The sequence below is a fragment of the Panthera tigris genome, chromosome A1 (assembly GCF_018350195.1).
Source record: "Panthera tigris isolate Pti1 chromosome A1, P.tigris_Pti1_mat1.1, whole genome shotgun sequence".
Lineage (NCBI taxonomy): Eukaryota > Metazoa > Chordata > Mammalia > Carnivora > Felidae > Panthera > Panthera tigris.
The window spans coordinates 79,922,673-79,944,500 of NC_056660.1; the positions used below are offsets into that span (position 1 = coordinate 79,922,673).

The 21,828-nt window shown below is 50.6% G+C and overlaps 1 protein-coding gene across 5 annotated transcripts in view; it reads left to right on the top strand.

The window, feature by feature from the left end:
- The window catches only part of ARHGEF7 (Rho guanine nucleotide exchange factor 7), a 135,764-nt gene that overhangs the window by 106,543 nt on the left and 7,393 nt on the right, over positions 1–21,828 (top strand). For 4 of the 5 annotated variants that reach the window (XM_042980209.1, XM_042980232.1, XM_042980222.1 and 1 more), the window contains 9 exons: positions 472–610; positions 1,577–1,636; positions 2,270–2,416; positions 3,266–3,352; positions 5,039–5,117; positions 5,309–5,448; positions 8,467–8,691; positions 10,759–10,852; positions 14,092–14,181. In XM_042980209.1, the coding sequence (XP_042836143.1) occupies positions 472–610; positions 1,577–1,636; positions 2,270–2,416; positions 3,266–3,352; positions 5,039–5,117; positions 5,309–5,448; positions 8,467–8,691; positions 10,759–10,852; positions 14,092–14,181 (1,061 nt within the window). Of the gene's footprint in view, positions 1–471; positions 611–1,576; positions 1,637–2,269; positions 2,417–3,265; positions 3,353–5,038; positions 5,118–5,308; positions 5,449–8,466; positions 8,692–10,758; positions 10,853–14,091; positions 14,182–17,074; positions 17,252–21,828 lie in introns of all 5 variants that reach the window. The other variant, XM_042980243.1, reaches the window with a different exon arrangement.

The window sequence follows — 21,828 nt, forward strand, 5'->3', positions numbered from 1 at the left end:
GTTACTTGATGGTGTTGCCTTGTGCCTGCTGCTTGCACAGAATGCCTCGGGGCTGTTGGGCGGCCTCCTGCGCGGCCAGGGCATCTGCGCCCCGGTTCACTTCACTGTGGCCGTAAAGCATCTTTTACTTCGTGTCACCAGCTCGAGGGACCCAGAGGATGGCCATCTTCTAGCTCAGCTGTGAACTAGGCTTGCTCAGGTGGCCTCCGTGAATGGAAGGTGTGGGTTTGCTTAGCGGACCGCCCGTGCCGGGTTATGCCCAGCTGGGTTTGCCCGTAACGAGAGCGATGGCATGAGCCTTCTGGGGGTGTTCACATTTGGTGTCTCAATGTAGCCGGCACCAGTGTGGCTCTAAGCACAGAGAGCTCTAAGCACCCGTTAGCTGCCCAACCCGGTGCTGCCGGCAGGGCGGGCCTTTCCTCTGTCCGTGTGCAGGCTCTAACCGCTACGCCGTCCACTCTCTCTGCTCAGCGAGCAGCTGGGAGAGTTCATGGAGACCAGAGGCGCCAGCAGCCCGGGGATCCTGGTGCTGACCACCGGCCTCAGCAGACCGTTCATGCGCCTGGACAAGTACCCCACGTTGCTCAAGGAGCTGGAGAGACACATGGAGGTACTGCTTGTCGCGCGCTGCCGCTCGGGGGCCCTCCGCCCCCATCAGGGAAGCTCCCCGTCTGTGTCAGAGGCGGGAACCGACAGAAGTGTTTTTGCAAAGGTTTTTAACTTGAAGGATTTTCAAAATGATTTTGTTAAATGGTGTTTTCTCCTTCCCCTCCCTCTACAAAATTACATGTCCTCCTTGATCTCTGTCACCCACGGCTGCTGTTAGAAAAGTCTCCAAAAGCTACGAAACGTTAAGCTCAGATTTAAGTAGCGTTGAGGTGCCCTGTTAGGAACACTTGGTTACAAATGGTAAGCGCAGCGTTTATACAGTAATAAGAGTGAAAGAATCAATCCGTTCGTGATGGGTATTTATCTTAGTTTTGAAAAGCAGACCGCAGGCCTGGCAGAAACTTGGGTTTAAGTTGCTGTGTATGGGTGCAGGTTGGCGAACTTTCTCTATGAAGGGTGGGCCTGCTGGCCCCCTTCCTTGCCAGCCCCCTCTGCTGTTGTGGTTTAGAGCCTCAGCAAGGCCAGTGCTGGGAGGAGGTGCTGAGTCCTGCCATGGGTTTTTGTCTTTTTTTTTTTTTTTTTTTTAACGTTTATTTATTTAGAGACCGAGACAGCATGACAGAGAGCGAGAGGGAGAAGAGAATCTCAAGTAGGCCCCACACCGTCAGCACAGAGCCCAACATGGGCTCAATCCCACGAACCATGAGATCATGACTTGAGCAGAAATCAAGAGTCAGAGGCTTAACTGACTGGGCCACCCAGCTGCCCCTGGGCTTTTGTCTTCTAGACCACAGTTTCCCCAAAGTCTACTGGGCCCACAAGAGTACGAATAACACTTCAGTGCTGAGAAGAATAAGACCTATTGTGGGTTGAAAGGGTTGGGAAAGTTTCAAGCTAGTCTCTAGAGTGCCTTTTGAAGAAAACAATTTGCCTCATGAAAGCTAATAGTGTTTTCTTTTATTCAAAGGATTATCATCCAGATAGACAAGATATTCAAAAATCCATGACTGCCTTCAAAAACCTCTCAGTAAGTGACTAGGCATATTATGATTTTTTCCCTCAGCATTATTATGACAGATGAATGTAGAAAAATTTATTCCCTAAAAAAGTTAGGTGATGAAAGAAAATTAGAGCGAGAATTTGGGTGTATTCAAATACAAAATAATCGCGGTAGTTTATTTACCGTGGTGGTAAATTTGCATGCTTTACTGGGCTGTCGACACCAGAAAATGATCGTTTAACCTTTAAAAAGTCACGACATGATAGTTCCTTATGAAGGTCTTGCTCTGTGGGCTGTGTCTTCGGTGAGGACCAGGTGGTCCTGCTCCTTCACCCTGCTGCCATGCCGCCGGTGTTTCTGGAACATGCCTGACTTACCTCACGTGCAGCATGCACTCCTGGCCCCTGCTCAGTCCTTGTGCCAGCAGAGACCAGTAAAGCCAGAAAGTCTCTTCTTGTCCAGTCTGCATTTTTTCTTCCAGAAGTAGCAAGATCTGCTGTATTGTTCTAAAGCCGTGTCTCTCGTTCCAGAGCTCTTACTTCTGTGCCTGTGAATTGAACGCTTTCTCATTCAGCAGATGATGTGTGTCAAAGTTGCGTGGCCGGTAGTTGAGGTTCTGGGGGCTCGCGTACCTCCTGACCGTGGTGGTGTGTGTCCCAGGCGCAGTGTCAGGAGGTGCGGAAAAGGAAGGAGCTGGAGTTGCAGATCCTGACAGAAGCCATCCGGAGCTGGGAGGGAGATGACATCACGACCCTGGGCAGCGTCGTTTACATGTCCCAGGTCATGGTCCAGTGTGCCGGGAGTGAGGTATGCAGGGCAGGAGCGCCATGGCCACGTGCTCTGCTGTGCAGAGTGGCTGGGGACACGAGTGGAGGGACTCGAGCCTGTGCTCTGAGCCCCACAAGTGTGTGGGGCGTCTTCGGGAACAGAGTGTGAGAAGTCCCCCTAGACAGGCTCACAGTGCAGGACCGGTTTCCAGCGCACTTGGCATGCGGCTGGAGTCTGAGGAGTCTGCCTGAGGACCCTGCGTCCTGACCCCTGGGCTTCTGTGGGCAGCGTGGAAATGGCAGCTTGGGAAAGGGCCGTCTGCGTTCCTCGTTTTGGTCTCCTTTACGTTCCTGGAAACTTGAGTCCTTTATTGTGGTCTCTCTGGGGCATCCTCCCCACCCCCCCCCCCCATTGAAGCAAATGGTTTTTAATATAGATGCTTTTAAATCTTTCATGTAAACTAGGTAAGGTTTACAGCATGGACAAAAACAATATTGAATTGATTGGGCTTTAAGGGAAGTGCCAGGAATCATTCAGTTGATTTTAACATTTTATCCTACCCTCCCCTCGAGCTTGAAAGGCCCACCTGTTCTTCCCCACAGCACCCAAACTCGACAAGTTCTGTTCTCTCAACCATAAAAAGAAAATTTTAGATGAAAAAGAGTTAATGGCAAAGCTGAACTCCTTAACCCAGTTGTTTTTAAAAGATGCTACGTGGGCTGCCAGTGAGTCTGAGACTTTATCATAATTCTGTTTGCATTTAATTTAGCTGATACAATTTATTGAAAGGACGTTCAGTATGTTTTATAAGGCTTAATGTAAATACTTGTTCTCACATCTGTGTATTTTGAAACAAATTACTTGGATTTGTTTGTTCTTTAACGTTAGGAAAAGAATGAGAGATACCTTCTGCTCTTCCCGAATAGTTTGCTGATGTTATCTGCCAGTCCTAGGATGAGTGGTTTTATCTATCAGGTAAAGTACATTTTCGGTTTACACGTTACTGTTTGCTGTGGATCTCAGAATCCGTTCCAGGCTTATTTTGGATTTTGGGTGTGGTGCTGTGTGTATAGATAGTGTCACCTAGTCGAGTATGTCACACTTAGCCTGTTTCCGCATGACTGCAGATGTCCCCGCATTGGTCCTGAGCAAACACGGGGGGGGGGGACCCCAGTGTCCTCTGTAGGGCTGCCTCCTAAGGGCACCGACTGCTTGAGGTGACCTGCCCGAGTCCTGTCTCAGTTGCCCCTTCTTTCCTGGCCACCATGGTGCCCGGTGGGTGCGGTGGCGGGTGGGCACAGAGCCAGGGACCCTGGCTGAGGCCAGGTGATGTACCTAGTGGTGAGTGATCATGGAACCTTTCTCTAGTCGGTTGTTTTGCTGACACTGAGAAGACGTGCGAGCCGACGTGAGAAGAAAATGCAAAAGGAGAGGTCTGGTGTCTCTGCAGAAACGTAACCTATGGTGTCAAGTAGCTTCTTTTTCTCTTAATAGCTGCTTCTGTCCTCACTGCCTATTCTCTGTGACTTAGAGCAGCGTGCTCTCTCCCATGGCTTGTTTCCAGGCCTGGCCAGTCCTCAGTCCTGCATCAGCAGGAGTCCCCACGTGGCACGTTGTTCTGTGTCGTCCCGGACACGTGCACGGGTGGATCCTGAGTTCCAGGTGTCTGTGGCGTGTGTGTGCCTCCACAGAGAGCTTGGTCCCCAAAGAGGAGGAGGAGTCACACACTTTCTCCAGAAGGAGCACTTTAAAATTGATAAAGCTGATGTGTCTGGTAAACCCAGAAAACCCGTGCCTCAGAGTTCGTGAGTGTGCTGTTAGGCGGGTACCTACCCCGGTTCCCCTGAATCGGCAGTCCCGCCCCCCATTGTCAGGTGGCCCCACTAAACACAAAGCTGAGTCCTTTCTGCCAGCGCACTCTGGCTTTGTGGTTTGTACCGCGAGAGGCTGGGACCAGCTCTGCTGTGACCTGAGGGAGCAGAGGTGGCCGTTCAGGGCAGGCTCGAGGCCCGTGCCACATTCGCCCTCAGTGTTGGTGTCAACGTGCCAGTGAGAGCCTCATGCCACCAATGGGACCCTGCTTTCCTCTTCTGTGCATGGTGGCCTGGGAAGGGCGTCTGAGTGCTGTGACCGTGGTCTGTGCAGCCGGACTCGAATGCCTTCTATCCGCCGGCCTCGCCCGTGCTGGTCCCCATCTTTGTGCCTTCCATGTGGTGCTCAGCACAACTCCCCACCTCCCCTCTGGCGGACAGCCAAGTGTGGCCCCCGGACAGTTGTTCTTGTCCCAGCTTCCTGTGTTGCCTTCAAATGTGAACTTCCTCTGAGCCTCTTCGTGAGGCGAATCAGCGCCTCCTTTAGTTTTTGATCCTGATAGGTCACGTTCTTGGGACCTGGTGTTCACGTTCAGAGAAATGTGTCAGATGGAATTTGCTTTCGTTCTGGACCTTACTGCGGACTCCATTTTCCTTTTATTACAGTGTTATGGTTTCTTATTTGACGGAAAAGTCTGTACTGTGCATGCTTATGGCAACGGTCAGCTGTTTCGCTTTACAGGGTGCTGCTTCTGCCATTCCTAAAATTATTAATACTTGTTTTGATAATGGTACGTTCTTTACTAGAAAAGCACTAATTGTTTTTTTTTGTGGGGGGGGTCTTTTTTAGGGAAAGCTACCAACGACAGGAATGACAATCACAAAGCTTGAGGACAGTGAAAATCATAGAAATGCATTTGAAATATCAGGTGATAGGCACAGACTCTCTGGCCGCTGTCTGTCACGGTGATGAGTGGCAGCTCACGGTGTGTGTGCACGTTGTGGCTGGACCATCCGGAGGGCTGTGTTGGAGCGCTGCTGCCCTCTCCGTGGGTGTGTGTGCGCATGCGTGTGCTTTCTGCCCATCTTCCCGCCTCAGTGTGTCTCTTCTCCCTTCCAGGGAGCATGATTGAGCGGATCCTGGTGTCCTGCAACAACCAGCAGGATCTGCACGAGTGGGTGGACCATCTCCAGAAGCAGACAAAGGTCACCTCTGTCAGCAACCCCACCATCAAGCCCCATTCTGTGCCGTCTCACACTGTAAGGACCCCTGTACCTCTCCACGCTGTGGGGTCGGCCTCTGGGGGCGGGGGGGTGGGGGCAGCAAGTGAGCAGGTGTTTTGAAGCATAATCCTTGTGTGGCTCAATAGTATAAATTCATGCCTGTGTTTCTCTGGGGGTCCTGGAGAGTCCCTGTCACACAGCTTGTCGCCTCACACCGATGGTGCCTAGGTTGTACCTCCTTGCACGTGGTTTGATGGCAGTTGGCTTGGAAGCTATTTCTGCTCAGGGGGGGCCTAGGAGACTAACTTTCAAGGGGTTTTCACCTAAAACCTCAAGAGCCACCATCCATATGTGTTTTTGTTTTTTCCTGAGAATCTTAACTGTGTTCTGTTGTATCAAAAAACAGAAGTATTTATGGTGATCCAAAGGGCTGGGGTGGGGCACCTGGGTGGCTCAGTCAGTTAAGCGTCCGACTTTGGCTCAGGTCACGATCTCACGGTCCGTGAGTTCGAGCCCCACGTCGGGCTCTGTGCTGACAGCTCAGAGCCTGGAGCCTGCTTCGGATTCTGTGTCTCCCTCTCTCTCTCTGCTCCTCCCCCGTTCATGCTCTGTTTCTCTCTGTCTCAAACATAAATAAACATTAAAAAAAAAACAAAAACAAAAACAGGGCTGGGGGCACCTGGGTGGCTCAGTCAGTTGGGCATCCACTCTTGATTTCAGCTCAGGTCATGATCCCGGGATCATGGGATCGGACCCTCCACACTGAGCATGGAGCCTTCTGGAGATTCTCCCCTTCTGCCCCTCTCCCCCTCTTGCTCTCTCTCTAAAATAAAAACATAACTAAAGGTCCAGATTCATGTTGAAGGCTTTAAAATGTGGCTTTTGCCTCACTGTTTTAAGAAATCCATTTATCCTCGTAGAGGAGCTAACCAGCTCTTTGACTTTTTAAAAACTTAAATGTTTTGAGGTACCTCAGCACACAGTATCCATGTTTAAAACTTGTCATTACTGGTGTTTTATGCTTAAGATACTGGTGTGGAATCATTTTCATGTTCTCCTCTTTCTCAAACAAAAGTACACGCCCCTTTTCACAAATGACCTGTGAGTGCACGGCATTTCCAGGTGGTGCTTTTTTCTCACATACGCTTTAGGTTGTTGTGATCTTTATTTGCACTTTCCACCATGTGGCTCACTTCTGCATCCACATCCCTACCGTTGCAGTGTTTGCTCAGGAAGAGTGACTGTAGCATAGCATTTTTTTAAATGCTTATTTACTTACTTTGAGAGAACAGGTGCACAAGCAGGGGAGGGGCAAAGAGAGAGGGAGAGAGAGAATCCTAAGCGGGCTCCGAGCTGTCAGCATGGAGCCCGATGCAGGACCCAAACTCACAAAACTGTGAGATCGTGAGCTGAGCCAAAACCAAGAATCGGGTGCTTAACCGACTGAGGCACCCAGGCGCCCCTGTAGCATAGCTTTCCGATGAGTTTTATTGTACTAGATTTCTCTCAACAGCTTACAGGTGGAAACTGCTGGTTGGCTTTAGCTAAGGTCGCATTTTGAGTGGCTTTGCCATTTGTAGTTTCTCCATACTTGGAAAAAAAAAAAATGCTAACAATGCTTAGCTTCCCTGGAACTGAATTGATTCCAGAGCTTCTCTGTGTGCAGGTGTGTGTGTGCCTGAGAAGTGGCAGTGCTGCTTCACGTTGTCAGCAACACCCTGAAAGCAAACAGTACGAGTCCACGTCAGGGAAGACTTCGTGCTCCAGCTGAACCCCGCCAGTGCGCGCCACGCACAGGCTTTGCAAGTGTTAGGCGTTCTTCTGAGGGAGTTTCCTCTTGGCGGTGTTGGGTGTCCTCCCCCATACTCAGCAGGGTCCTCCTTGAAGAAGAATCTCATTGTAGCAAAGACCATGACCTCTTCTGACTTCTTAAGGAGAAACCAATCCAAATATTACTGTGGTGCTGTTGCTAGAAGGGCTGTTGTACCTCGTTTTCTCCGCTTGTGAGTTGTGTGGTGGCCATGTAGCCTGTGACAACACGGGACGCGCCCACGCACCCATGAACCAGGGTGGGCACATGGTTCCTGCAGGAAGTGTGTTGCGCTGGTCCCAGAGCGCCATGGCATCAGCCAGTGCCAGGCTTCTCATTCGGTGTGTTTCAAGAAGGGATTTCTTCTGAGTGATGACCTCACTCTGTGATTTCCAGCTCACAGAACACTTCGTTCTTTATTAAGCATGGCTTTATTGTTTGGGGTGATTTGAGGTCAGGGGCTGGCTTTGAGTATTATTGAACATTTTTGCGTTTAATTATCAGTATGATGGAATATTTACAGGTTTTCCAGGAAAATAAGCCCTATTATTCTTCCAAAAAATTAGACTTCATATAATTTTATTTTGATTAGAGCTGATTTTTCTGAGAAAACAGCTTGTAACTTGTTTTACACTAGGGATTGGCAAAATTTTTCTGTAAAAGAGACAGTAAAATATTTTCAGCTTTATAGGCAGTATGGTTTTTGTTGCAGTTGTACTTTTGGTTTTACACCCATCAACAGAAATGGGCCTGGCTGCGTCCCGGGAAAACTTTTTTTTTTTTTTTTTTGTTAATGAAAACAGACATTTGGCCCTAGTTTTTTGCCTACCCATAATCACCAGGCAGTAAGTGTGTGACTGGGGAGAATTACTCTCCCCTTCACCACATTTCCCAGGATAAGAAATGCCTGTTCTTGTACAAAATTGTGATCTATGCTACATGGAACACCTTTATGTGGTGTTCGTCCATGACAAATAAAGGTGGTGGTGGGGTGCCAGGATCTGGGCCCCCACATCCTGCCACCTGCCTGCTCCCCCATGCTGACCTGATGCAGAATAGATAGCTGTCCTAGAAGTTGACTGCTTGGGGTTGGAGAGTAAAGAAATGATGACGGCTTGGGGGTTTTTCAGTGGGAGTGTTTGAGGAGTGGGCAGAACCTCATGGGTCTGGTTGAGAGGCCCCTGGCCCCTGATGGCAGCTGTCGTGTTCTGCTCCCTCTGTCTCCCCCCCCCCCCCCCCCCCAGCTCCCCTCTCATCCGATCGCGCCATCCGGCAAGCACGCAGACAGCAAGCCGGCACCCCTGACGCCTGCCTACCACACGCTGCCCCACCCCTCCCATCACGGCACTCCGCACACCACCATCAACTGGGGGCCTCTGGAGCCTCCGAAGACCCCCAAGCCGTGGAGCCTCAGCTGCCTGCGACCTGCCCCGCCCCTGCGGCCTTCCGCTGCTCTCTGCTACAAGGAGGTGAGGTCTTGAGCGCAGACGAACAAGAATTTGACGTTGACATCTCCGCGTGTTAGGCCAGCTGTTCTGTGCTTCATTCTGGTGCATTCAGAAATCTGGAGAATCCCGCGTTTCTGTCTGATTCTGTGACATAAGAAAAGTACTGATCACTGGGGAACTGCAGCCTTACCTTGCTGTGCCCTTCACGAACGGCCCTGGCTTCCTGCCTCCTGGACCCACGGGGCCAGAGGGCTCCCTGGGGCTGGCCTCCCGCTCAGCCTGCAGTTACTGTGCACGTCTTGTCATGCTGAGTCTTGCTTACCTCTGTGCTGCTCTGCTAGGCCGTAGGACCCTTTTCCAGGCCTGAGTGAGAGCCACCCGGGGACCCTGCATTTGTCACCAAAAGCTGTTGCAGACAGAGTGCATGCACAAATAAAAGTGGCAGAGTGTGGTTTGTCCCATACCTATGTCCTCTGCTCCCGTGTTGGCGGGCTGTGCCCTGTGCTTGAACACCAGGCTGTTTCCGCTGAACCTGCTTTCAGGAAAGGAAGCATCTTGAGAAAAAGAAATACTTGAACTTGAGGAATCTGATGATTGCGGCGCTGGGTGTGGTTGTGAGTGTAAGCATGGGGAGCCTGAGTGTGGGACTGAGGTGGCGTGTCCCGGTACACCTCTCCACGTCCAGTTGAGGTCCCTTTCGCCCAGGGACCTAGACCCTCCGTCCTTGCTAGTAGCCCTAAGTGTTTTACGACCCACAGAAATACTATGTAAATTATAACCTGTCCTTTGCAGGTTTTTGTTAATTTTGTTGTTGAGGACCTGCGTCTTGCCAGTGGTCGTAGGCCCAGGTACGAGGTGTCCTTGCCGCGGGCGGTTACGTGACTGATGTTGGTGTCTGTTGCTCGTTTAGTCTTTGCGAATTGCTCGGGCAGTGCTGGTGGCGACCTCATTGCTAGGGAGGAACCAGTGGACTGAGTGTGTCCAGCCAGGGGGTAGAAAGGGTGAGGGAAGAGGGGGCAGTGAGCCTGGGCTTCACAATTTGCTGTGTTGCTGCACTAGCTTTGCCAGACCTGACGTTAGGATCTGCAATTGTCACCTCGTGTCACTGAGTGCTTCCAGACGCTCAGTGGAAGTCCTCTCGCAGAGCGTGCACATGGGGCTGCTGTGTCCATGGTCGGGACGCAACCCGTGCGTGTGTGTGCTCCTGGGGCCCCCTCTCTGTTCACCGTGAAGTGCGGAAGCCATAGGACACATGCAGGGAGGGCGGTATGTCTTTGGGAGCGCGTTTTTCCTGCTTTTTTAAGAGGCTGTACGGTTTAGCAGAAGAGATTTTGAAGCGCTGCCTTTGAAAACCAAGCTGTGTTCCTTCTGTGCTTCCAGTCTGGTTCCTCCCATAGTCCGTGTCGCATCGGTGTCATGTTGTAAGAGTCATGAACGGTTTCTGTAACTTAACACACACTCGGCAGTGAAGCCCCGCCTGTCCCCTTGGACTCTGGCCTGCTGTCTCTGTCCTGCTGCAGGCCGTTGTGTTGTGACCGAGCCGTGCGCTGGCGTGTGGACCCGTCAGGGGCACAGCCCGCATTCTGTTGCCTGCCTGCATCTGTGCTCAAGGCCGATGGATTGAACTTGTTCCCTTTCCTTCTGTCCTGAGGCTTCAAGTATTGTCCTGAGGGACTTGATCTTACCTTTCATCTAAAACTAGCCTTGGTTTTCCTGGTCTCTTTCTGCTCGGCTGCAACAGGTGGGTCTGCTCTGGAATCTGTACGCGTGGATCTCTGCACGCGTCAGCCGGCCGTCTCCTCTCCAGACGCTGCCCGCGAGCCTGTGACACCTCCTTGGTGTGTTGTCACCATGCTGTGACTGGTCCGAGTAACAGGAGGGTTTTCCTCAGAGCCCACACCCTCTCGATTTTCCATTAACGCCCGGCAGCTGGCCAGGACACCACAGTGGGAGTACAGTAGGAAGCTCTTTGGCACGAGCGGCTGAAGTGACTTAGTATTTCACGCTGTCACCCTTGCTGATGCTCCAGGAGAAACTAGTGTCTTTGGAATTTGTCAGAATGATTTTTTTTCCTTTTTCTTTCCCTAGGATCTTAGTAAGAGTCCCAAGACCATGAAAAAGTTGCTACCTAAGCGCAAGCCTGAGCGGAAGCCTTCAGATGAAGAGTTCGCCCTGAGGAAAAGTGAGTACGTGTGGCGTGTGTCGGTGAGGATGCAGGTCTGTCTTGGGCACAGCATTCGTTGGGTAGAGAGATGGCTGATGGCTTTTCAAAGACTTGAGACAGACGCGGGAGTCTGAGCCTTAATGTCACGTCTAGAGGAAATTGAGGAGCGATAGCAGAGCCCTGCACCAGCAGGAGAGCTAGCTGGCACCTGCGGTGCAGCGCACGCGTGATTCTCCCCTGGATGGGGCTGCTCGTGGTCTCTTGGCCTCCGTGCCGATCCCTTGTTCTGGGGAAGCTGGGCTGGGGTGCAGGGTCGACCTGGGACCACCTGGTCTTCCTACTCCCTTTGCCCTGTGGTTTGCACCTGTTGGAGGCATGCGGCTACAGCTCTTGATCCTCCCCTGCGCTTGCACAAGCCTCAGGGCCCCAGTGGACGCTTGTGAGGCCCAGAGCCGGATGCAGGGCTCAAACTCGCAAACTGAGATTGTGCCCTGAGCTGATGTCAGTTAGCCGACTGAGCCCCCAGGTGCCTGGGTTCAGATGTTTTTGAAGAGGGAGCCTGCAGCTGTGCTTTCTCCCCTGGGGGAGGGACTGTGGGGGATACTCTCCTCTGGAGACCTTTTAGGTTGTCACAACTGGGTGTGGAACTGCCGCCATTACAGGGGTGACGGCCAGGGATGCCGCAGGCCGGCCGTGTGGCGCAGCGGTGGTGAGGCCCCGGCCAGGGGTGAGATCTTGGGATCTCCCCATGAGAGGGGGTGCAGAGACGAAGATGGGGTCCGGGTGTTGGGAGGGCGGAGCCTGCACCAGGAGCTTGGAGGGACTGGAGGTAAAAGGAGAGCTGGGCCTCCAGCTGCTGTCTGCCTGCTCGGTGAGCAGCTGCTTTCGTGTCATGTTCCGTGTGCCAAAGTTACCAGGCTCCTTGTTACATTCCGAATCCTAAGAGTTTTTCTTGTCCGTGGGAGGGCCCATGCCACCCCGAAAATGTGTGCTGTCCTGCTCATTTACCTCCTGTGACATTTGTGAGGAAGGGAGGATCGGTGACAGCCGTTCATGCTACGTCCTGGGGGAGCCTGCGCCCGTTCTGGCATCCGTGCTTTCTCTGGGTGCCGGGTGACGTCTAGCAGGAGTGATCTGATCCGCTGTGCGGATAGGTAACCATGCTCGGAGGCCACTCTTCTCTGGGCGGAGAGGGGTGACCTGCCCATGAGGTTAAGCTGGTCCCCAGGGGGTGAAACCTTCTCTTCTCCTGAGGGAGGAGCTCGTCATGAAAGGATCGGTTCCAGTAGGTGACGTTTAAGTTTGTTTCTCAGCGCTGAAACTCTCGGTGCTGAGGTTTGTTTTTGTTCTTCTTAGTGTGGTTGATGTGCAAGGCCGTCTTAGTTTCAGGTGTACAACGTGGTGATTTGACAAGTCTGTACGTTCTGCTGTGCTGTCCACAAGTGCAGCTGCCGTCGGTCACCGTAAACGCTGGCATTGCGCCGTGGGCTGTGCGTTTCGTCCCCACGACTTAGTCACTCTGTAACCGGAAGCCTGGACCTCCCACTCCCCTTCACCCACTTTGCCCACCCCCCGGCCCATCGGCTGTCTGCATTTACACGTCTGACTTTGCTTTCTGTGTACTTGTTTGCTTTTATCTTGGATTCTGAGTGCCATCTTCTGGTATTTTGTCTTCCTCAGTCTTCTTTCACTTAGCACAATACCCTCCAGGTCCATTCACCTTGTCACAAATGTCACGCTCTCATCCTTTTTATGGATGCATATATAATATTCCTGTGTGTGTGTGTGTGTATGTATGTACGTACGTACCACATCTTCCTTATCCATTCTATTGGTGGACACTTGGGTTGATTTCAGATCTTGGCTATTGTAAATAATGCTGCAGTAAACATATGGATGCATTAGATATTTTCAAATTAGTGGTTTTGTTTTCTTGGGGTAAATCCCCAGTAGTGGAATTAGTGGTTCATATAGTATCTTGAGAAAGAAAAACAAAGCTGGAGGTATCATAATTCCAGATTTCAAGGTATATTACAAAGCTGTAGTGATCAAAACAGTATAGTACTGGCACAAAAACAGACACCTAAATCAGTGGAACAGAAGAGATTCCCACAATAAACCCACACGTCTATGGTCAGCCGCTCTCTGACAGAGGAGGCAGTATGCAATTGGGAAAACGACTGTCTCTCCAACAACTGGTGTTGGGAATACTGCTCAGCTACATGCAGGAGTATGAAACTGGGCCACTTACACCCCACACAAAAATTAACTCAGAATGGGTTAAAGAACCTAAACGTGAGACCTGAAACCGTAAAACTTCTAGAAGGTATTGAACTTCTATTTTTTGGTAGAGTACATTTGGCTTGCTTTGCATGTATGCACTATCGTAAAATGGTGAGGCTTTCTACAGCTTACAAATACTTAAGTCTTCCATTCTTCTGCATTTTTGCCAGAGTAGGTGAGCCTTTTAAAGTGTATGTCCACATGTAATACCATATACAAAAAAATATTGGAAACTTAGTAGTTCAGGAAAGAGAAATAGTTCAACTATAGGGTCATGTGAAGTAGGAAGTATCCGGGACTGATAGCAGTAGATGCTGTTAGTCTGGAAGGATCTATCCTCCTCCATGCCTTTGGTCTGAGTATAGGTGAAGCCGGTGTCTGGAGTAATCCTTTGGGGAAGGAAGAGGTCTGGAGTGACTCCTTCAAGGTCTGGGTTGTCCCTTATAAGTGTTATAGATGAAATCTCGATCACAAACTCGGAGATTGGAGGAAATGCGCTTTCCAAAGCTTTCCAAGGTTGTACCTATCTACGTAGCCGTCAGCTGTGGGTGGTGGGAAGCTTTCCTTCCAGATCTTTCCTTCCCGCTGTCCCTGTCAGCACTGGGGACGGTCTGACTTTTTTTGTCAGGCTTATGTGAAAACCTGATGCTTTGTTTTAACGTTTTACTTCTTAGAATAAAGTTCTTTTCTCATGGTGTTCTTGTGTGAATTGCTTGTTCCTTGGCCTGTTTTCAACTCCGGGGTGGGAGGGATATGGTTTTTCTTAGGGATTATTAGTAAGGCAGCTTTTATAGATTTAGGATATTAACCTTTTGCTAGGTATGTTGCAGGTAAAAAAATACTTGAAAGAAAACAAACCTTTTGAATATAAACTTCATAAATTTTGGAAAACCATTATCTGACAAGAAAATGTGTTTTTAGACTGTATCACGTACTTGTCGTTAGCTCAGTTGTGACATGCTGTGTCTTGACAGGCACAGCTGCTTTGGAAGAAGACGCGCAGATCCTGAAAGTCATCGAAGCTTATTGCACAAGCGCCAAAACGCGGCAAACGCTCAATTCGAGTAAGTTTCACGCTAGCCGGCTGCCGGGGCAGGACTGGCCGGGGTTGGTCACCATCGGCTCGCTGGCGTGTGGGGGCGGCCCTCGGAGTGACACTCTGCTGGTTCACCCTGTAGAGGCTGCGGGGATCCCTGTCCCTGGGTCTCTGCACGGGGTCAGAGCTGTCAGGGGGAGACCAGGTTTCTGCAGAACACCCTGCCAGGGAAACTTTAAGTATTAGGTGCTGCCAGAATATATAGAGCTTTCTGCTGCTTCAAGCAGATGGGCTTAGAAGACCAAAGATTGGTTCAGTTACTTTAAGCTGTTTCAACTATTCTATTGGTGTGATAGTGGGACTTAAGATTCTTAGAATTGTCAAAAATATAAACGAAGAGTGAGGCTTTTTTAGCTCCCCCCCGCCCCGTTTTTTTAAATGCCGCATTAAAAAATTTTTTGGAAGTAGACCTCAATTAATTTATTGGTAGGTTTTAGCACCAGCCACTGCATTTTCCTGTATCTTTATGCACAGGGTTGTAGTAAGGAAATCTTCATCTGCTCAAACAGGAAATGGGTGGGCTCTGTCGTCTCTTCCTTGCCAGCATTTGGTGGTGGAGTGCGGCAGGGGGTACAGATGGGACGGTGCGCGTGGTCTGACTTGCCCTCTCTCCGGAGCAGGGCCGCGGCACCGCAGGGTGTTTGTCCTGCACTGTCATTTCTAGGTGGGCTTTTGGGTTTCATTTTTGTTTTGTTGGAGACTAGATTCGTGTCTTCTGGCATAGAAACTGGTTTCTGTTGGATCTTGTGTTTTGGATTTTGTTTTCACACTCACTTGGGACACATTGCTACCTCGGCTTCATTCCCACCACCTCGCTGTGGCGACTCAAATCTTGTCCTGGCTGGTATTAGACTAATTGTGAAAAAAGGACAGGTGGGAAAAGGAATTTTTACCTCCTTTAGCTTTTTTTTTTTTTTTTTTTTTAAGATGATGACAGCTAAGAAGGTAGTGCTGGTAGGATTAAACCCCAGGGAGTGTCTGCAGATCACCTAGAAACTTCCCTGTGGCCTGATGGCCACATGGAGACTCTTGTCCATATTTGCCCTGGTGAGAACACCTCTTCATAGTGACTGGTCAGCAGGATGGGGGCGAAATGCAAAGGCCTGAAGATGGGGTGGAAGTCAAGTCAAGTGATCATTTGTAAATCTAGTTTGTTGTCTTTTGATACAGTGGTTTTCTGTATTTGATAAGAGACTGTTTTAAGTAATAGGATATATAAGATGTGGACATAGTGTTTTGGGTTTTGAATTTGAGATTTTAAAAAACTCTCTCAACTTGAATTCCTTGAAATAAAATTTTAACCTAGTAGTCTCAGGTGAACAGACCGGGTAACAGGAGGGTGGGTGGGTGGGTGGGTGGGTGGGTGGGTGGGTGTGTGTGTGTGTGTGTGTGTGTGTGTGTGTGTGTGTGTGTGTTCGTTCGTTAGTTCGTTTGTGAGAGCCTCGTTTGTCCATCCAGGAGACTGTGCCCCACGATGTGCCTGTGGTCCCTGCTTTGGCTGCCTTGAAGGGATGGCCCATAGGTCATGCAGATTATTTGTCCTCTGTATTACATGTTTCCATTTCTCCTGTGCAAGGAAGGCGTTGCACGATACGTTGGTTTTTGTTTTCAGCTGATACTATGGGCTAATCACTCTGGGGCCTCGTGTGCACACTCCTATATGGCCGTAACCCTAATACTCTTGTGACCAGGTAAGGTAGGGGGAAATTGATCCTTTATGCTGGAAAGGCAGTGCGGGGTTACAGTGGAGGCGATTCTTCTCGTGTTAACTGCTTAGCCAAAACAGGCAAATTCAGCTCCTTCCAGTGTCCATTTGGATGCCAACAAGACATTATAAACCAGACGTCTTTGGAATCGATTTCTGTCTCGAGGAAGTAGTGACCCTCGTAGACTCCAGGGATTTAGTTGAAGGAATGCAGAGTAGCCGCCCCTGCTTGTTAAGGTTTGAGAATGGACTCGGCTTTGACCAGGAGCAGGAATAGGACGGAGGCCATGGTTGCCGTGGTGTGCCATCGTCTGTCACGTGGTGTCCCTGCAGCCTGCATGCCCCTGCACAGCTCCCTGGCCGGGGCCCTCGCTCCCAAGTGTGGCTCCTCTCTGGCTGATTGCTGTTCTCCCATCTGGTGCCCTTTGTCTTCTGTTGCCCTCCTGTTAACACAGTGGCTCTCGGTTCATCGTGTCTCTTGTCCCGCCAGTAAAGGGTCTGCATTGGGGTTGAGAACGTTTGAGCAGGCGTCCCCCCTTCCCCTGTCCCCTGGCTGAGCTCTGCGGGGCGCTGCAATCGTGGGTGGTGCAGCGACAAGGAAGGGCCCCCAGGGACGTGGACCCTATTTAACCCCTACTCCACTCTGAAACTTTTACGGTGGTGGTGGTGGTTTGATAAGGTAAGTGTAGACCCCATCCTAAAGATGAACTGAAAAAGTCGAAAATCCTTGGAAACTCTTTTGCTTCAACATATCCACCTAAAGAATAGGAAACAATTTCTAATTTAACACCTAAATGGTTTCTTTTACAAATGTCATAAATGAGACTATTTGCTAATGGAATAGTTTACTTGTGAAATGTCTGTAGAATGATCTGTGGACATGGGCTTATGTGAGGGCTTGTAGCAAGATCTGTAAAAAGAGACAGTTTGCAAACAATACTGTGAGATTTATTTAAGTCTACTTTTATTCTAAGGGTTGTGCTATTAAAACCCACCGTAAATAAGGAGAAATGAACATTGTTGCCATTTTTTAACAATATTTTCTCTTTTCCTTCTCTTCCCATCACCTTTTGCTTTTGTTTTCATGTTTTTGGTTGTGGCTCTTCCTGTCCGTCCCCTCCCACCTCTGCCTGTCACTCCGTCCCTCCCGTCGTAGCATGGCAAGGCACTGACCTGATGCATAATCACGTCTTGGCTGACGACGACCAATCAAGTCTAGACTCCTTGGGTCGTCGCAGTAGCCTTTCCCGTTTGGAGCCCTCAGACCTCTCGGAAGACTCTGACTATGACAGTATATGGACAGCCCATAGTTACAGAATGGGTTCTACATCTCGTAAGAGCTGTTGCTCATATATCTCTCACCAGAACTAATGCACTTCTGAGCTTTTCTTAACAAATGCTTGTTGTATCGCAGCCTGCTTTTCTTAGATGTTTTCTTGCTGTTCCTTGTCTTTTATGTGATATTTTAACAACTTTTGAGAGCGTTTCTGATACTTCCCATTGTATTTTGCGGAGGCCCAATTGCCAATTTGACCCTCCGTTCGAGTCGCTGCTGTTGAAGGAGATGGTGTGCTCATGCGGCCTGTGCCCGGGGCTTTTCTCCGTGGGTAGTGGCGGTTTTGCAGCTCCAAGGGGTCTGGGTTTTTATTCTCAGTGTAGCACCTGTCTCATTTCTTTTTGGATACAGCTGTATGAACACTTTTATATTTTATACTGAAACCATACAGGTTTGTGATCAACAAACAACACAGAGGTGGCTCTGGCCTTGTATGGGGATCCACATCTTTTATGTATGATGGACCCACTGACCAAGTAGTTGAGGAGACAGGAGAAGGAAGCGCTCAGTAAGAGGGCTGAGTGCAGTTTGGACACCGCTCTCTGAAGAGTCCTCGGGGCACTTGGCGGCCACGGGGAGCCTTGTGTCGGTGTGGCCGGCAAGGGCTCTGTGCTCGTCCGTGCACCACAGATGGCTGTCCCACGTCCCCGTTTGCCTGTGGGGTGGGGGTTGTCCAAGGGCCAGGTACTGTCAGAGCTCAGACCCTCCCCCGCGTCACGACGCCACGCTCCCCTTGTTTGGAGTCCCTCCCCGCTGAAGATTAAATGCAAACTCTGATGCACGCAGCCTCTGAAGGTGTATGTGAGACTCCGTTCAGAGAGGCGTTGGCTGTACCCTGAAAGGTGAGTGCTTGGCTTCGGTCCCAGCCTGGCTGCGCCCCAACCTCCACATTACGTTGCCTGCAATGGACGCGTGGTTTTCAGCGAGTAGCTGCAGTGAAACTCCGTTTACGGCATCCCATCCTGTGTGATCCTCCTCCTTTGCGTGTCTTGGGGCCACCTGAGTCCGCCAAAGACCTAAGCTGCCACGTAACTCACTTAGAAGAAAATCTCCGATTTGGAGGGGACTCCCCCGCTTCCCTGGGATTTGTTGTGAGGAGGTTTCACTGGCCTCCCTCAGATGAATCTCGGCTTCAGAAAACTGAATGTGATGTGTCGCGTTCAGTGGTGGCACCGGAACCACGTTTGGTGCATTGCCAGAGTGGAGAAGCACCCTCCCCCACGCATGCTGTGCTTGGTGTGGACAGGGAGCCTCGTGGTCGCGTGTGAAGTCAGACCGACTTCAGGAAGCCAGATGCCGTGAGGAGCCGGGAATGGCCGGTTTTCCTCTCCTCGGGGTGGCTGGGCCGTCTCCCCTGTCCCCTACCTCACCACACCACGTATGCAGTGCCCGCCCTTGCTTGCACCGTGCCGCTGCTGGCGGGGCGCCGGGTCCTGTTGCTCACGCGCCCAGAGGGGCTGGTGGCCCCCTGCAGCGGCGCGGTGCTTAGAGAGTCAGACGGCTCGGGGACCGCGTGTGGTGAGGTCATGAGGAAGACAGAGAATTCCAAGCATGTCTGTTCCCAGATAGCTGTTGGGCTGCTCATGCCATCTGGAGATTTCCTAGTTTTATATCAATTAATATAAAGAAGTTGAGCAATCTTCAAATTAGAGCCCAGTATTAGCCCACGGGAGAGATGGGGTTTCTGTGTGGTCAGCCAGATAGCAGATGGAATTTTGGAAGAAACAGAACTGCGAAGTTCATGAGTGAACTTAGAAGCAGTGGTTTTATTTTGTGTACGTACAGCAGTCCCCTCTTCTGATCATCACGTTAGAGTGTCCTTTTATTGCTTTGAGGCTGTGTCATTGTGCGTTGGCTGAGACACCTTTGCCAGGCCTTAGTGACCGTGGGCTGCCTGTGTTGTGGGCTGCGCACAGCACAGCGGTGAGACGCCGTTAGTCGTTGCACTTGGATTTTTCTGCATTGCCAAGTATCATCGGGGTCATCTTCCTGAGCCATTTCCTTTCCTGTACGCCAGGGTTTCACCCTTCCTCATCCGTCCTCTCGTACTAGTAAAGCCACGTGGGCAGGGATTCTGCTGACGTTGAGGTCACTGCAGGACAGCACCCTGGCTGTTTGTTGTTCGGGCTTGTTGTGAGTGTCTGGCACCATTAGCTCTCGTGACCTGGTTGGAAGTGTCCGTGCCACAGGCTGGAGGTGGCCCCTGGGTGGCAGTGGCGACGTGGCTCCCCGGGGGCCGGGACTCTCCTTCCCCCTGCGGAGCTTCAGTCGTGCGGAGAGGGAGTCTCGTTTGTGTGGCTCTGTCCTGGCTGCGTGCGCAGTCAGTGCTCTAGCGTGAGGGTGAGGACCCTGAACCCACAGGTAGGTGAGCGCTGCCTCGGGCCTTGTGCGGGGGCCTCCGTGGTGTTGCCATTGAACTTACGCTTGCCACAGTATATAAGCTATATTAATTATGTGTTTTGCGTGAGGTTGCCAAAACACAGTAATGTGTAAATAGTGGTATGAGACCTTGAAAAAAAAATCTATATATTGTGCTTTTTCTCTGTGAATGGGAAAGCCATTTCTGGTGGACGACTGCCATTTGAAGACTCAGTTGGATGTAAACCTGATGTTGCATTGTATTGTACAGTATGCATATTATTGTTTGTGGTTGCATATGGCAATGAAGTGTTTGTTTTATATATATGAAAAAAGACGTCTGTTATGTACAGTTGAAATAAATTTTGCATTTGCTAGCCTGTGGCTTTTAATATTTGTTACCTGGGGGAGGGCGGGGGAGTAGCCTAGCTTGTGACTCAGTGTGTGACAGGGCTGTTTTCCTGTAAGTTGTCTTCCAGAGGAAGGCCAGGTAATGGGACTCTTTGCTTCTGCTTTGAGAGAGAAATGTGCACTTTCTTAGATTAAATACCTTCCAGACAAAACAGGGTCACTCCTTAACACATTTTTATTTCAACTTTTTCCAACAAGTTTTCTATCACTGGAGGGTTTGTCTTCAGAAAGAAGCACTCTTGGTTTTTTATGCACAAATGGGGGGAAAAACCCCCACCTAACTTCATTAGTGTTTTTTTGCTTTTGCTTGGTTTCTTACTCCTTTTTTCCTTAGGACTAAGATCAGTTTTAACGTTGGTTTTGTAAAGCGTATGCCCAGCTGGCTCAGCAGAGAGAGGAAGTGTCGTGAGAGGCTAGAGCAAGGCACAGATGGTGAACACCTGTAAATTGTTCCCTAAAAAGATGCCTCACATCTTCCCAAGAAAAAAAATTAGAACCCTTTGGTAGCCAGTAAATCACAAAGTGACTTTTTGGAAAGATTTTATTAAATAGGTTTTGAAAACCTGTAATATTTTCCTTCATTCTGAAAGATCAATTCCAGTGGAGTATAATTAGATACAGATTTTTAGAAAGATTATGAATTTAAGAAGTTACGGGAGTTTGGCCACAAACGTACCAGACATCTGGCCAGATGGGCACGTGGTCTCTTTTCTGGCGAACTTAACGCTGTTTTTAGGCTTGTGATGAAGGCCGGCCCAGCCACGCGTGCACACACACACACACACACCCCACCGTGTGTCCTGGAGTTGACCCAGCCTTGTGTCCCAGCAGGTGGCTCTCCAACAACCAAGAGGTACCCTGGGCTTTGAGCCCCCCACCCCCACCCCACCCGCTCTGTGCCCCGGGCAGATCCTCTGTCAGCGCGAGTGCTTCTCAAAGGAGGATCTGTAAATGTTGCAGGGGGCAGGGTTCAAGTTGTCTCCAGCTTCTCAGTCATGCCTCTCAGTGAGCAAGCTCCCGCCCATCTCCAGCTGCGTGGCGCAGGGCGACCCCTGCTGGGGGCAGTGTGCAGCTGCCGTGGCATGTCTGTGGGCGGCGGCGGCCAGAGCCCAGGCAGCTGCAGACGTGTTTTTGGGAGTCCTCCGGTTGGGGAAACGCTGGGTTGGTGCCAAGTATAAATTGTCATCTTATTGTCTTCACGCCTTTACTGAACAGCAGCAAAGCCAACCGGCACTCGTGTGCGTGTGATTATAGAGGCAGACAGGGCCAGAAGCTAGGCCAGCACCACTCGTAAAGAGTGACACGGAGAACTGCAGTGGTTCCGCACTCCGATGACGTTAGGAAGTGCTGAATTAAAGTGGGTATTTTTACTGCAGACCTTCTGAAAACCTTCACCGTGCTGCCTGTGCCCTGTGGACCTTTGAAGAAGGGGCTGTAGCAGTCAGCAGTTTCCAAAATGACATGTGGCAGAACCCCTGCATTAGCCAGTGGAGGAGGGGTGGCAAAGTATTCCCCAAACTGAGAAGGCACTTTGAGGCCGGAAGAGGAAGCAGGCGACTCCACACTGTTTCCACAGAGCGCTCTTTGGGGAGGGGCACTTACTGACGGGGTGCTGCACGGCTACTCCGAGGAATCCATGCCTCTGTCCACAGGTCGTATAGACCAGAGGTCCTGGTGCCACCACCTGTGTGCCCGACAGGGGCGGGTGTGGGCTGGGAGAAGCTTGTCCACTTTGGTCAGGGCACGCATCACCCCCGGGGACCTGGCCCGGCACAGTAGCCTAGGGGGAGGTCATGCGTGGACAC